Below are 15,897 nucleotides of genomic sequence, written 5' to 3'. Positions count from 1 at the left end.
CTTGGGCCACCCACAAGCGCGGGGCACGGCCCAGCCACCCCCCGCCCAAAGGCCGGGCAGCAAGGAAGCCTTTCTGCGGGAATGGCCCGCACGGACGAGCACGGAAGGGCAGAGGAACTGAAGAGCAGGTAGAGAACATGCAACGAAAGCCATCAAGTAATTGAAAGCACCTCTAGCCAACCTTAGCACGCGGCCAGGTTCGGTGGAAGAGCTGCTGGGAAGTCACTGGTGGAGGAAGAGCGCTCTCCATCAAACATTACATCTCTGGCAAATTAACATCCCCCACCCTCCTTAGTGTCTCTGTTTCCTCTGCCAAATAGGAGCAATTCTTTCTCAAAATCTTGGCAAATTTATTTATGAGGCAAGTTTAAAGCTTGGGAAATAATTCTTATTTAGATACATAAGATTGGGAGAGACTTTTTTTGGCCATTAATTCCAGCCTTCTGCTAATTTCCAGCCTTAATTTATTCATGGCCTGTTCATACCCATTTGTCCGTGTGCCAACACGCTGCTTCAATTTAAATAACTATTCTTTCCTAGCATTGCCCTGTTCATCCTCCCAAGATGTATCTGCAGCAGCAGTCAAGTCTCCATCTTGGCTAGCCTAAACAAGCCAAGCTCTGTCAGTCCCCTCTTGCAAGGTTAAGCTCCCCATTGCCACGGTCACCATAGTGTCCTTCCTGCATCTATTCCCAATTTAAATTCATCTTCCTTGCACACAGTTGCTCAAAATTGCACCTATATACCAAGGTAAGCAGCAGACTGAGAGTGGCTGTAGCGACAGGGGCAGTCTTGGGTCACAAAGTTTAGGTTCAATAGACCACAGAGCTTTGACAACTCCCCAGACAGGGAACCAAACAGATACATGAAGCCCAGTTCTTGAAGATATTCAGGAACCTCATTTTCATGTCTCAGCTCCCCAGGGATTTGGGCCAAAGCAACTGGCTCAGTCACAGAGACAAAATCAAAATGCAGTTCATGAGCAGCTCCTGCAACTGGTATAGCTGAAGTAGCCCTGAGACCTCTAACTTACACAGAAGCCAAATGAGGCACCACCACCTCCCTCCCAGACCCTTCACCAAACACGAATCAGTGAGATCTGCCTCATCCACCAAGAATTTCAAGGTACCGTTCCTCGAGTGCCGCTTTCGCTGCCTCTCCTATTGCGTGCACTCTGCATGGAGAGATCACGGGCTATGCAAACTGCTGGAAAAGCAGCAGGCTGTCTCCGGCAAACAGACAGACTTTGCTCCTCTCGCTGGAAGTGACAAGCCACCGGGAGGGCACAGCATTCGGTAAATACTGAGATGATCTTGGTTTGCCATGTGATTCGTACTGCAGCAGAGCTGCTGGCACAGCTGCTACAATAACCAGAAGAAAATTCCCTCCAACGTTTTGGAATTGGTTTTCCCCTGCACAACCTTTACGCTTTCAGGAGAGCAGGAGATTGGAACTGTCAAGCTTCTGATGCTGGTTCAGCATGTGTAATCCCACTCTTATTAAGCAAAGTAATTAAGCAGGAACTTAACTTTAAACACATCGTCAAAGCCCAGTGGCTTAGTGCAAGTTCAGACTTAAGCAGATGCTTAAGTTCATTGCTGACTTGAGGCTTAACTTGTCAAATAAAACCACAAAACCTTGCTCAAGCTATTCTAGTGAGGTAAGAAAACACAAGACTTGTTCTACGGCATTTGTGCTAATGTAAGGACAGGTTCAGCATTTCTTCCCAGCTGCCAAGCACTGCTATAACGGCTCTCCAGCACCCTGGGAGACGCATCTCATCATACAGCTGCACCAGAGAGGGGTGGCTACCCAGCATTACGCTAGGAGCCCAGGAACACAGTCGACAGTCCCGTCATTGCATACGCGCACAAGCCACCATCCTCTGCTTCTAGGAGCTTACACAACTCCAGGGTTTCAAGGCAGGTCTGAAGGGAGAGGAGCAGGAGAGCTTGAAGCAGCATGGGAAAATACACAGAGGGGTCGGTTTCAGAGTCTAACAAACCCCCCAGACCTAAATGAGAGAAACCAGGAGGGTGGAAATAAGCTTTGCATAGGAAGACAACCCGTCCAAAAATGAAGAAACAGAAGGTGATGACCTGTATGATGAGTTAGGAGAACAACCGCAGCCACAGCATTTCAGTAGGGCTATTCTGTGCTTGTCTGGACCAGAGAAAAGGGTGTTGCAGAAAAGCAAGTCTGTGATGGCAAGAGCCAGGACAAGACATAACTTTGTTGATGGTGAAAAGAGCTACGAAGACTTTCCAGACAGAAACTGCTTGACTTGGGTGTAGACTTGGCAAAGCTGATGGAGATTAGAGATAAGAAACTTTGGCTAGAGCAGTTTTAATTCAGTGGAAGGCACAGAAAGGGTGTTAAGACATACTTGAAGGAGAGAAACTTAGTGCTATGAAAGTAAAAAAGCTTTCAATATTGAGATGAAAGACAGATGGGGTGGTAGTTGGACTGAGTCAAAGAAGAAAAAAAAAAAACACACACATACTCTTAAGATTGGAAACACTAAAATATGATTGTACTACCAGCGAAAAGCAAAAGAAGAATGAGAAGTAATGGCAAAGGTTAGGAGAGGGAATATGGTTTCCCAGAGTTTGTGTGGACAGGAAAGTTGGATCGGATCAAATGAAAATGCACACATTGAAACATGAAGCCAAGGAGTCACAAACATGGAAGCACCATCAGCAACCCCAGATCCAAGACTAGAGCCTCTGCTCTACACCAGCAGAAGACTGACACTTACACTCAGACAAATTATGAAGCAACTTGGAGGAAATTCGCTTGAAGAGAGACACAGGCCCTCCTCCTTCGCATGCAAGCCAGAGAGCTCATACATACTCTGTACATTTTAAATGCAGGAATTAAGGGATCAAGCTATACATGCAAAGTCACAAGATGACTGGAATCAGGAAGGGCCCTCTCCATCTCAGGAGCAGGTGGGGAAAAAAAAAAAACAAAACTAAAACATCTTGTCTTGCTCCAGTTCCTGTGTCTTATTATGCAGGATATGTTTCCTGCAAGATATATGGATGCAAATACAAAATCAAAATGCATGTCTCTGTCTAATCAAATGGCTCATACAGAAATAAAGAAGCTATTTTCCATGTCTATGACTCAAAATTAACAAAAGAATCAACATATGCACACTCCCAAGTCTAAAGTAGGTTAGTACGCACCACTAGAGAAGATGGAGTAACAGTCTCTAGAAAATACTGCAGTCATGTGTAATAACAGCTCTGTACACTACGGACCTTGACATTAGATTTCATGACCATTTAATCCTTAGCCTTCACACACTTACACAACTCCTGTTGAACCAGAAAATACATGCTGATCTACTAAGGCAGGGATGTAAATCACCAGCACAACGCACAGACCCTCAGGCTCTTTTTGTCATTTCCCAGGTCCCCAGAGGGCAAGCTGAGGGTCGGAGCAGCAGCAGCCACCGACTCCCAGCCTCCACCTTTCCTCAGAAAGGGAAATATTCTCCCTGTCCCCAGCTGGGGACAAGGTGGAGCCTCAAAGAAGGCGGTGACCAGCAGCAGACTGTCGTGCAGTGCCCGGCCAGCTCCCTGATCAGGTCTGAGGGACACCCAGGAAGCAGAAGAGAAGTAGAGAGCACAAGCCATCCTGGGGACAACAGCTCACCGGCAACTGCCCTTTTCCCCAGGCACCCTTCAGTCCCAGGCAGGGAGCAAGGCGACAGTGCAAGCAGACTGACTGCACAAGGAGATTGATTGCACACGCTATAGGATTGGGCACGTAGCAGGGCAACGGCTCTTCCACCACTGGGAGAGGGTAGGCACTGAGATACCAAGTACATTAATAAGTCGAATAAACTTCCCACCTTGAGCATTTACACTGCTGTACAGAACAACTAGCCGAGAGAATAATTGTCAAAAGCACTTGGAAGTAACTCCACTCGAAAGCTGTACTTCAGCCTAGGCAAAGGAACACAGTAAGGTCTCCAAGCCAAGATCTGCAGCAGTGACCGGCTACTCTCACTGCTTCAGTGCCAAGAAGCTCTATGTTCGAGACACCTGAAGGACGCCTGGTTTTTCCCCAGGTAGAGTAGATCAGCTTCTCTTTGAAAGTCATACCATACCACATTAAGACACTTTAAACGCCCCCAAAACACAGCAATGAGAATAAGTTAGTCACTTCCGATACTGCCAGCTGCAAGCTCTCCAAAATATACGATGACAGTTCCAAAAATCATCAGACTGCTTTAACAAGTGTTCATAGTTTAAAAGCGGTGCATGCTTTTCATTTACCTAACAACATTGGAGAATGAGGATACCTCTGGGTTATGCAATTCTAGTTTTTCCCTCTTTGAGCATAATGACCACAACATTTACTTTTTTTTTTTTAAATCAACAAAACCCGAGATACTAATCTCTTTTTTTTTTTTTTCCTCAGCACCCAGTCTTTAGCAAAGGTACAAAAGGCTAACAGATTAGCAATAAAACTGCAAGAGTCAGCACTTCTGAACACCTTGGCCTCTCCGGGCATGCTTTATCTAATTTCCAGCAGATGCAGTTTGTAGCATCTGTAGAACCTGGTCCTGGGCTACAAGCAGTAAGAGCAGCTTTTCTGCGTCTGGGCAGTCCTCTCCGATGCACCTGTGCAGAGCCGGTTGCAGCACCAACACTACTGAATTCAGGACTGCATTTTCATAGAGTGGGAGTCTTGCTGCAGGCTGGAGAATTGCATTCTGCCACCAAAGCAAACTTGCGACAAACTATTATGCCTATATCCTCATCTCAGGTGAATCTCCCCGGGGCTGTTAAAGAATTAGACACAGCATTAGGTCCCACCTAGCTCAAGAGGCTTCAATAATCCCTGGATTTTCATACATCCATTCCTCCAGATTGCTCTCAGCTTCCTCCTAACTCCTCTTCTGCCTAGACACAAATCGACTGACCTCACCAAACGCTCGTAACACCTGCCGTGCTGTTAGCACCACAAATAACAGCTGAGTAAAGCCACCCTCCTTGGCTGTCTGCTTTTCAGCTGACCGCCACACCGAGGATTTTTTCTCTTTTTTAAATGGTTTCAATGCATGGCTTTCCTCCCTTTCATAGGAAGCCTGCAAACAGATTTACCAGATATTGGCGGTTTGTTAGTTGTGTCTCAGTTAACTCTTGCATTAAAGCTGGAGAGTGGCACGGTCTGTGAAGCAGTTCACCCCCCTCAATTCCTCGGAGAGTTTAAACATGCAGAGGAAAATCTGCTCCTTAGTGCTTCGCTCCCCTAAGTTTTTTTGCCTTTCCAGTACAGTTGCCTCCACCTCCCCTTTGCTTTTTAAACTGTGGCGCTTTGCAGCTTTTGCAAACTGCAAAATTGCCATAAGAGCATAATGCATCCACGTCCTCGGCGTTGGAAATGAATCATTTCTTTCATTAGACTAACTTGCGTTGTTAAATAGCCGCCCCGAGTACCGGGACATCTACGATTTCACAGGCGCCTGCTAAGGTTTTTCCCAGCTGCCAGAAACCTGCTGTTTCTAATTAAAAACTTCAAAAGCAAAAAAAAAAAAAAAGAAAAAAAAACAAAAACCGTGAGTTTCTGCAAGGACCAAGTGCTTTAATTTCAGCTGCTTCTTTAAATAAATAAATAAATAAAACAAGTCTCCTACTAAATGGCACAGAGAAAAAAAAATTCTCAGTAATTCGCTACGTTTCTAGAAAAAAAAAAAAGAATCTAATTAGTTTCGCGAGGAAGATGGATAATCCGAGAGTTTTACGCTAAAGCAGCGCGGAAACTTTCCGCGGGCGGCGCAAACCCCGCTCCCCCCCCCTCCCCCGAGCCCCGCGCGCGAAAGTTGCGCGGCGAAGCGGCCGGGCCCCCGCGCGGGCGACGCCCCCCGCCCGGCTCCGCGGCGCCCTTCCCGCCGGGGCGACGCCGCCAACGGCTGCGCCTCGCGCCGGGCGGCCCCACAGGCGCCGAGCGGCCCCCGGCGGGGCGCTAACGGCCGCCGCGGCGCCCCCGCCGGCTCGAGCCGCGCAGCCCCCCGGCGCGGCCGGCGGAGGTGGGGGGCGGAGGTGGGGGGGCGCCTTACTTTTCTGGCTGGAGTAGCCCGGGTAATATCCATAGTAGCCCGTGATGCGCAAGATCCTGTCCTCGATGGTGGCCACGCCGTTGGGTGCTGCCTTCCCATCCATAGAGGGCGGGAGCCGCGCGCGGGGCGGCCGTGCGGGACGCCGAGCCGAGCTGAGCCGAGCTGAGCCGAGCCGGCAGGAGGAGGAGGAGGAGGGGGGGGGGAGTGGGAGGAGGAAGGCGGAGCGGGCACGGCCGCCGCCGCCGCCGCAGCTTGTGGTGCCGCCGGGGCGCTCGCTCTGACTCGCCGCCTGGTGCAGGACGGGCTCCGCAGCGCGGCGGCGGCCTCGCCGGCCCCTTCCCCCCCCCCTTCCCGCCGGGCCGGGGAGGGCGGCGGTGGCGCAGCCGTTGTGGAGAGGCCGGGCAGAGGTCGCGACGGGGGGCCGGGGGCAGAGCGGGGCAGTTGGTGGCCTTCTGGGCCTCACCCGAGAGGGGAAGGGGGTCCCTGGGGCGCCCCCCGCCCTGAGGCGCTGCCTCCCGGGGTCTCCCCGCGGGGCGAGGGGCGGCTTTGGTCTGCGGGGAAGAAGCCCTGGTGCCGCCCTTTTCCCGTCTCCCCAAGGCGCTCCCAGGAGCTGGCTGGAGACACTCGCGTCCCTCGGTGTGGGACCAGGAGTCCAGGGCAGGCCCGACATTTCTGCAACATCACCCCCATCTCTGCCTGCGGTTGTCCTCTGCGGGCTTCGCCCTGGAGCTGGGAAGGACCTTGAAAAGAAAAGGCCTGCAGGTCTTGGGGAGCACGGGCCACCTCGGGGGGCTGTTGTGTGGGCAGTCGCGGGGGGTCACCCTGGTTTTCAAGACAGTCGGCCCTTCCCAAGTGTTAGTATCTCTGGGCTTAACACTGGTGCGACGGACAACCTGAAGTGGTACCTGCAAACCAGGAAAGCACCGTGTCCACAGAGTTTTCTCAGTCTTTCCTTACGCTCACTGATTTTTCTTGCTCAAGGTTAAGCGTGAGTCGGTTTCGATCAAGTGCTGGGGTGTTGTGGTAAAAGTGGTATGAGTTATGCATGGCGAAAGCAGAGCTAAGGGACACGCACGTGCTCCTAGCACGAGCCCAGATCATCGGATCTGTTCCCTGAAGGCTTCTACACAGATGTCAAAAAGAGAACGGAGACCAAATTTGACCTCCAAGGACGCTGAGTGGAAGGACAGTTTCTACACCATTTGTTGTACATGTCTTTCCAGAGAGGCCTGCAACTATTTCCGTGTGTTATTCGGAGGTACGCCACACCGGAGCAGGAGAGCGGGTATCGCCCTCTGTCCACTAACAGCAGGAAGTCACATAGGCAGGTCGTATACCTGATGTGCTGTAGCTAAGGTTTGTCCACAGGAGATCTTCACAATCTTTGCTTGCATTTGAAAAAAAGAAATGAAAAATTCACCGTTTGGCTTTGCGACTCATTCCAAAGGTTAATTCTCTCACTTGTAAAAATTAGGCTTTGAATTATTTGACTTTTTTAGCTACTGCTCCTTGTTGTGCCACTCTCCGCAAGACTGAAAAGACCATTAGTAACCAGCCTTTTTTTCCTCCAACACATATCTAGTAATCAACTCACTTTCTCCAGCCTTTCCATTATTTTGTGTCTGTTTTGTGTACCATCTCTTCACCATATTCCTTTTCTGTCCAGCCATTTCCATTAACTGGTGTATGGGGAACCTGGTCAAGCCATTTCATATCTATTGCTTCCCCCTTTGTTCACATTAATTCTTTTCCCTTCCTTGCCTGGCCAAATAAGCTGATAGCACAGAACAGCCTTTTATGAGCACAAACAAATAAAAGATGTATTAAAAATAGCCATTGCATAGGGAGTCATTATTTGGTTAATGTTCATACAGTGCTTTGAAGACCAACGTTTTCATGTGTAGGAATGCAGACATAATAAATGCACTTAAGATACTAAATACTCTTTTGAACTTGATTACTTGTCCCCTGCTGCACTGCTAGGTTATATTAAGGGTAATTACAAATCAATGATAAATCAACCACTTATCACTCAGGAATTTAAGACATAGCCAATTTCCCAGTTCCTTTGCTCCTTTTTAGGTTGATGTTTGTCCAACAAAAGCATAGACTCCCGCATGACAAATTTAAGCCTACTGACAACAGGCTTATTCCTTTCATTTCTCATTTGTAGATTGTCATATGTAGCCCACACCCATCCAGGATTTCACAGACCATGGGACAGAAACAGCTGAGAGCTAGACAATGTATTAATTAGCCTTGAAAGGTGCTGAATCAATACAAGCTGGTGAAGCTCTAACCCCTTCTGCAAGATTAAAATTCTCTGTCCTAGTTAGGAAAGCACAATTCGAGCAAAAATCACTTGCCTAGTGTGTTGTGTAGAACCTCTGAATAAACCACAAGTTCCCCCCTTCCCTATTTCATCTCCAGTGGGAGTTGGTGTTATGAGAACATTACCAGCATTGATCTCAGCTTCAAAGTCAAATTTCAGGACTTAAAAGTACTACTTTGCTGAGAAGGAAAAAAATGATTGGTTCATTTGAAGGTTAAACTAATATGCCCAGAAACAACTGAGCTTCAGATGATTTCCAAACACCTTAGTTTTGGCTTAATATTTCATCTCCTCTCTTCTTTTTATCCGTAGTCTTTCAAGGACATGCTGTGCATGTTTAAACATCACTAGATAATATAAGCAAAGCCATTCTTGAAATTGCTCCTGACTATGGTTCCTTTCCAACATCACTGTATGCAATAGATACACAGTGGTACCCTCTGTCTCTTTGAAAGCTTATAATGAATTACAGCTTCATATTGTTTCTGAATTCTTACTATGCTGACAATTTTTTTAAGAAAATCAAGCAGATTGCTTTTGCTGCAATTAGGCTTTTTGAAAGTTATGGTGAGAGGAATGCTGTGAAAGCCTAGCTGAATAAGATGTATGAATGAACTACCATTTATTATTAAGAAACAGGCACTTACATGATCAGGGGCACATGGGGACTTTCTTGTTTCATCTTTTCAAGTTAACAGGCCCATCAAAGTTGCTAGCTGCATAAATATACTGAAGTGATTTTGTGGAGATTTGTATTTTCACCACTCCATGACTAAAAACCAAGAGTTGATCCAGAAAAGAACTTAAAAACAGAAGTTTAACTTCAAGCTTATTTTCCACACAGGTTGAATTATCCGCAGCCTGTGAAATGGAAATCTTTCTCTAGAGAAAGAGTCTTTATCGTTAATGGCCACAGAATTTGAATAGTCTTTCAAAAAACATATTAAACTCCAGGCCATATGTTTGCAAAAATAACCTCTCAAGTGAGAGCACAATGTAATGTCTCCTGATCATGTTGCTGATTCTGCAGACAGACAGTCCCAGTGTCTTTTTTGCTGCTCACAGCTTTCCCAGACAGCCTCAGATAGAAAGGAACAAGAGTCTCGCTGTATTACACAGCTGCTTTTCAAATCCCACCGGATGGTACTAGAACTGTAAAGAAGCACAAAACAATGAGCATCCTCACATGTGTAGCGTTTGAAGAAGCAGGCCTCCTTTCCTTATCTGCCTGTTTCCTGACCACACAGGCTCTGCTTCTTTCTCCAGTCCATGAGACAAGAAGCATCATTTCCTCCATTTCGGATCTTTGTTTACGTTGCAAGAACCCTAAGGACCTGACCGTGATCAAAGCTCAACAAGGTCCCATTGGGCAAATGGCCCAAAGAGTTTACAGAAAGGCAAGGGACAAGAGGGGCAGCAAATATATGAAAGGTTGAAGTGACTGCCTGAGATCATAAAGCAGATAAACAGCAAGCTTTGAGGATTAAAACCCAGTTCTCCTGTTTTCCAAGCCATTTTCCATTCTTTTCCTTCACTACTTTTCACCTCTCCATGAACCTACGCCATCCACCTGAGGTAACCGAAAGGGGTGATTTCTATCCATGCACACAGATGTTACTCCTGATCCTGCTGTCTCATGTGTTTCGGGAGGTTCTGACCTAACTCTTTATCATTACCAGACTACAAAAAAACAGGGAGCTTTTGTTTGTCAGTGACTGTTACTTTCTGAACGCAGCTTAACTACAAACCTGTGAATATCTGAAAAAAAAAGAAAAAATCACGACAGAGCGAGGAGTGTTTAAAGCAAAATGACTTTTTAAAATGAAAACTTAGTTACAAGTCAATAGTTCTAAATTAAGCTTTCTCATTCCAACCTTCTCTTGTTTTTGTGTCACTTTAAATTAGACTGCAACTTAACAAGAACCTTTTAAAAATTGTGGCAAATAGGAGTATTATCCATATCGTTTGGATAAAATTATTTTGCATGGTGTAGACCCAATTCTCCTCGCTCTAGAGTCCATGAAGTTGTGAAGGTGTGAAACCAGCATAAATGTGAAGAAATTGGACCCATAGATAGGAGAAGAAAATCTGTAGCATTTAAAGGTTTTTTAATTGTCCTGTTAAGTAGTAGCCATGAAAGTTGCCAGAGCAATTCGATTCTTTCTCACTGTCACACACACAAGAGATGAAGAATGAACTAATCTCTCCATTGATATCAAAGACAAAAAGGACTCATTGACAATATCATGAAGATGCTTGAAACTGTCAGCTTGGTTTTAAGAGCTTTTCCCCTCTGTTTGAAAACTGGGGAGATTCCAGCTTGGAACAAAATTTGAAGTCAAGTTCCAAGATCTTTCAGAGCATCACCAAATATTAAAAGGTTTCGGTTTGCCATAAACTAAGCAAGTTTTTTAATGCCAGTTGATTTCATTGAAAGGAGGGAGAACAAGAAAAATAAACTCTTTGTGGAATTAAGACACAAAGATGATATTAAGGATGAAAGAGAAGGCTGCCAGAAAAAAGAAAAGAAAAAACAGAAAAGTTGAAGAAGAAGAAAGAGAAATGGGGATGAGGAGGCAAGAAAAGAATAGAAAGAAACAGAAATTTTGAAAAAGGAAGAGGTCAGAAAGAGAGATGTCTCCATGCAGACACTGGAACAGGACATGCTGGGGAACAATTATCACCGAAGGTGACCAAAAGCCTGCAAAGCATTGTCCTGTTTAGCCTGCTTTGTTCTGTAACTGCGTGAGTTATTTTACACGCAGACCACTGACCCTTTTTCAATTCTTGACAGCCAAGGCACAACTCAGATTGCAGAGAAAGGATGGTTTGAAGTTCTTTCAGGTGTAGGGTCACTGTAAGCAGCACAGAGCAGCCCTAATTTATGCCAGCTGCAAACACTCAGATTGTCTTGCAAGAACTCGTGTAGCTGTGACTTAAATAATGGACGGCCCGGATACCATAGTATAGTGCGCTGCTCGTAAGGGCTTCAGGAAAGAGGATTACCTTTCCCTAAAGGGGCAGCTCTTTCCTATTTGTGAGCCCATGCGTGAGCTGGAAATAAGCACTGAGCATAAGCATGCTAGATCAGAGCTTGTGGGTCATCATGGCCAGCCTTCTGCAATTTCAGACAATGGTGTAATAGATACACCAGAAGACTCCTCAGCATATCTATGCCATATGCATGCCACAGGCCACAGAAAACTTCCTATTGCTGTAAAACCCTCCAGTTAAAGGTCACAAGTCACCACTACCAAGGGCAAAAAGGGAGAGCAAGAGAAATCAAGGGTACTGCTAAAGCCCCAAGTTTCTGCAGTCCATCCTGCAGAAAGCAGAAGAAATAATATACCAAACTCTATGCTAGAAAAGACAGCAACAAAAATTGATCCTGGTCTCTGACAATCTGAGCTAGAAAGAAATGCCTTCCCAATCCCAAACTTGGCTGTGGCTTTCACTCCTGGGAAGGGTGCAGCTTCCATCCAGCCCTTAGAGATCACCAGCACTCCCTGAGCCTGCAGCAGGACACAGGGCAAGAGGAGATGGTACGAGGGCTGAATACTGGGCCCATTCTGTGGCCAGCGTCTGAAGTAGCTAATGCACATTTTTTTTCTCAGTGTGCATCTGCAGTACAGACAGCAGTGCAGCTTTAAACTGTCCCCATGCTGCAAAGCACTTTGCGTGAATCTACGCATGCTCTGATCCACTTAGGGCACAATGAGACAGAACAGTAGAATTATTAGCATTTGCCCCCAAGATGTATGAAAATGCAGGCTCCCAGCTCTGTACATTTTTTTCTATCTAAAGCTAGCAAGAAAGGAGCTTTCAGGGCATTCATTTTTATTTCCAAATAGCTAAGGGAGGTAGTTACTCCACGGAGCCCATGCTCTCAATTATTTCCTGGAAGCATTTGTTTAGCAGTAGCGCTGCCAGTTTATCAATGTGTGTTTCAAAAAGAGGGGAAACAGGCAAGAGCGTCTGTCCAAATTGCAACTTATTGTTGCAGGTATTTTTTCCCCAAAGGTCTTTCAAGTCACCTCTGCTCATTCTCAGTGATGAAGAAGAATAGTGGTTACCAAACTCCATGCAAATGCAAATAGCATATAGATATTGTGTTCTACAAGACAGGTGATAGGCTGAGTTGCCAAGAAAGGAGCCGATTTTGCAAAGTACTGGTCATGTTTTTTGTCTTCCTTCCTTGATGGCTATAGAGTTAGGCTGATTTACATCAGCTGATGGACTGGTTTATACTCATTGCTATACTTTTTCAATTCCCACTGGCTTTAGCAGGAACTGAGAATAGTCAGTGCCTCTCATGAATGTCCAGAACTAGGTTTTTTGTTTTCAATAGAACTGTGAATATTTAGACCAGGAGAGGATCTTTACTGGAAGCAGTGAGAACTGGGATGGAGAGACCAGCTTGACTTTCAGATTTGAGACCGACTGCAGTGGCGTGGATTGGTAAAGGAAATGGTTATCTGTAAAGACAATGAGGTACTTTTTGGAAAAAATCTATGATGCTGTTTCCAAAGAGCCACTTTTCTGCTACTACCTGCCCTTCCCATTAAAACCAGGACTTGATCCGTGAACAATTTTAAGCATATGGGAGGCTTGAAGGAATTTGGGTGATTCAGAAATCACAGAGTTTTTGTACTTGGAAAAGAGCTGTGAAGAGGCTCACACTGATTTGTAGAGGACCTGGTAAGATTTGCTGCACTTCTCCTTTTCCCTGGAATTGGTGGTTAGTGTCACTGGAAAGTGAACACATTCACATGGAAGTGAATGGAACATGCCAGTGACACATGGAACTGGCTGGCGAGTGAGATGATATTGAGCTTATGATTCAATGTCAGAAATCTGCAATATTCAACAGTTTTACAAATCAGCTTTCTTCCAGATGATAAAGTCCTGGCTCTTTCTATACATCTACACCTATGAAGTTTCCCAGATGGTGTTTTGAAGAGATAAGAGAGTTCGTGAAAAGCAACCTAAAAATCTCTACTACCTCCTGGTGGCAGAGTTTTGCTCTCTGTACACACAGGAAAAATTCTGATCAAATGAGACCTGATCATTTTACATCACTGTAAAGATTTGGTGGCTTCAGAACAGCACTGTAACTCCTAAAAACTCCCAGAGTTACACAGTGTTTTACATAAGCAGCAACTGCCCAGTCTATCCCCAGCTCTTCCTCCCTTCCCACACTTCTCCCTGCTTATGTGAAATTAATTCCTTTAAACTGCTCCTAAGTCTGGCCCATTAAGCCAAAAAGAAAGATCTCCTCTACCTCTTTCCTTTTGACGTACCCTGTGTTGTTGGGGAAAGTGATCTCCTCTCCAGACTCGCTCCCAAAGGCATGGAGATAAGCAAGCAAAGTGACCTAGCCCTCGTAATAAAGTAAGTACTTCACAAGGGCTGCAGAAAAAAAGAGCTTGGGAGCCTGCACTCTGTGCTCAAATGGATATGGTGATGTCCTGTTTCTATGGGTAGGAGGACCTGGGAGACCAATTAGACAACTTGAGGGTGGAAAAAAAAAAGGTACTTTTCTGGTAATTAAGTAGCAGTCATCTGGGAGAAAACAGGTACCATCAGAACTGAGGGCTTTTATCTCCCTCCCAGACAATTTTCAGTCCTGTCCCCTGGGCTTCACAGGTCCTTTAGCTCAACAACCTGTAGAAGGACACATCCTTAGCCCCTTTTGATGGCTTAGACTGTACCTGGCGCCCAAAGAAAGGAGTTGCTTTCCTGAACATCCCCTCTTAGGAATGAGCAGTTGGGATGACATAGCTGCACGTGCCCTAGGACTCTGCAGCCACAGCTCTCAGAGAAGAGCTTGTAGCTGTTCCTGAAGAACCCATGCATGCCCACTCTCCCATCATGCAGATGGTCACTATCACTCCAGAAGGCATAGTCTCTTTCTTAACAAAGTAAGCTCAATGCAGTGACCTAAGCATCATCATCTGGTGTCATTTGAGATGCCCTGGGATGTCTGAGAAACCTGTGGAGAGCTGGTAGGTATGACAGAGGATCTGAGGAGACTGCACCTTTCTGGACTGGCAGCTAGAGACCATGCAGGGTATCATAGCACATCCCAAATGCCTCTAGAGGCCTGTGTGAATCAAGCCCTCAGTGTCACCATCACATAACTGGTCTCTGTCCAACTCAATTTGGAAAAAAGTCATCCTGCTGCTTCTAAAGGCAGGGATATTTCATCCTGAGTCATGTATACGTCCAGAAGGCCCCAGAGCAAGGTGTTGCAATCTCCCAAGCCTGACAGATTTGCTGATTGCATCCATTATCTGAATTGGACCTCAGAGGGTGTGAGGCAACGCAACTCCACAGAGGCCAACAGCAAGCACTCAGATTAGCTGAGTAAGTGTGTGTGTGCATGTGTGCATGTGTCTGTGTATGTCCCCCTTGAAAACATGCTGACCAGTCAGAAAGATAAATTATATGGAGAAAGCAGGGAGTCCCTGACTTTCACCACACCATCAGCTGAGCCCCGCTAGCCTCAGGGGGCTGCATACATCACCCTGTGGAGGGGTACAACTGCAAGCTGATCATTTTTGCTTTGAGGAATGAGGTTTTTATGGTGTGAACTGTCTATGAGGGTAAGGCTGATTTTTTTCCTTTGCTTTCCATCTGTTTACCATGCTGGGCTAAGTCAAGCAGATTACAATTAGTCTTCACTGCCCAGCCTCAGCACACTGATTTTGTCATATTGCCAAGCAAAGTTGACATCCCGACCCCTTTCCAGAAGGACCTCATAAATTCAGATTCCCTGGCATTCCTCCAGTCGGGTTGGTCATGTTTTGCACCTTTATTGCAAGCCAGATCTGGCTGAGCTCCAGGCACCCGCCTCTCCAGGCTCAGCCCTGCCAGGTTTGCAGTCCAGCTCTGTGACTTCTCTTCTGCCCCATGAGCTGATGTGGAGGACTTGCGATCTGCTGATAATGCTACACGTGTAGCCCCAGCAGCAGCGCTGCATTACACCCAAAAAGGCTGCCAAAGAAGCCCAACCACCTTCCCCCAGTATATGACCAGCTCAGCTAAGCCTCCTTGCCCAAGTCGCACGTCGTGGTGTAGCTGCATTATCCGAGTATTCAGTCATGCTTCTGCCACGTGCCCCAAACTTGGGATCTCTCATGACAGGAGATAAAAAAACTGGAAGGGTCTGTCCAATATCCTACAAATGTTGTGCATTTTTTCCGTAATATTTGCCACAGTGCACATTTTGACAGACATTAATTCTCTACTTTTGCAGCTAATTCATAGCTCTGGGAGAAAACTTACATCAGCTAACACTTTCTCTAAAGGATCACTGGGAGAAGTCTGTTTTTTAACATCTAGCTTCTCTCTGGAAACTCTTTGAATTATATACATATATAAGAAAAAGAAAATTGGTGTCCCGCTCCCTCTGCTGGTGCAATCTTCAGTCATTACTTTGTACCAAAAACAAAACTGTCCAAGTGCTGTTTTCCAACACCTAACCTGG

The 15,897-nt window shown here is 46.2% G+C and overlaps 1 protein-coding gene across 2 annotated transcripts in view; it reads right to left on the bottom strand.

The window, feature by feature from the left end:
* Positions 1-6,242, bottom strand: part of SLC35F4 (solute carrier family 35 member F4) — a 124,304-nt gene extending 118,062 nt beyond the window's left edge. For both annotated transcript variants that reach the window (XM_067295651.1, XM_067295653.1), the window contains exon 1: positions 6,077-6,242. In XM_067295651.1, coding sequence (XP_067151752.1) covers positions 6,077-6,179 — 103 coding nt within the window. In that variant the 5' untranslated portion in view covers positions 6,180-6,242. The remainder of the gene's footprint in view (positions 1-6,076) is intronic.
* Positions 6,243-15,897: the final 9,655 nt, after the last annotated feature.

This window comes from Apteryx mantelli, chromosome 4, assembly GCF_036417845.1.
Source record: "Apteryx mantelli isolate bAptMan1 chromosome 4, bAptMan1.hap1, whole genome shotgun sequence".
NCBI classification, from domain to species: domain Eukaryota; kingdom Metazoa; phylum Chordata; class Aves; order Apterygiformes; family Apterygidae; genus Apteryx; species Apteryx mantelli.
Note: the sequence above shows the minus strand (reverse complement) of the source record. Positions and strands in the feature narration are given on the sequence as shown.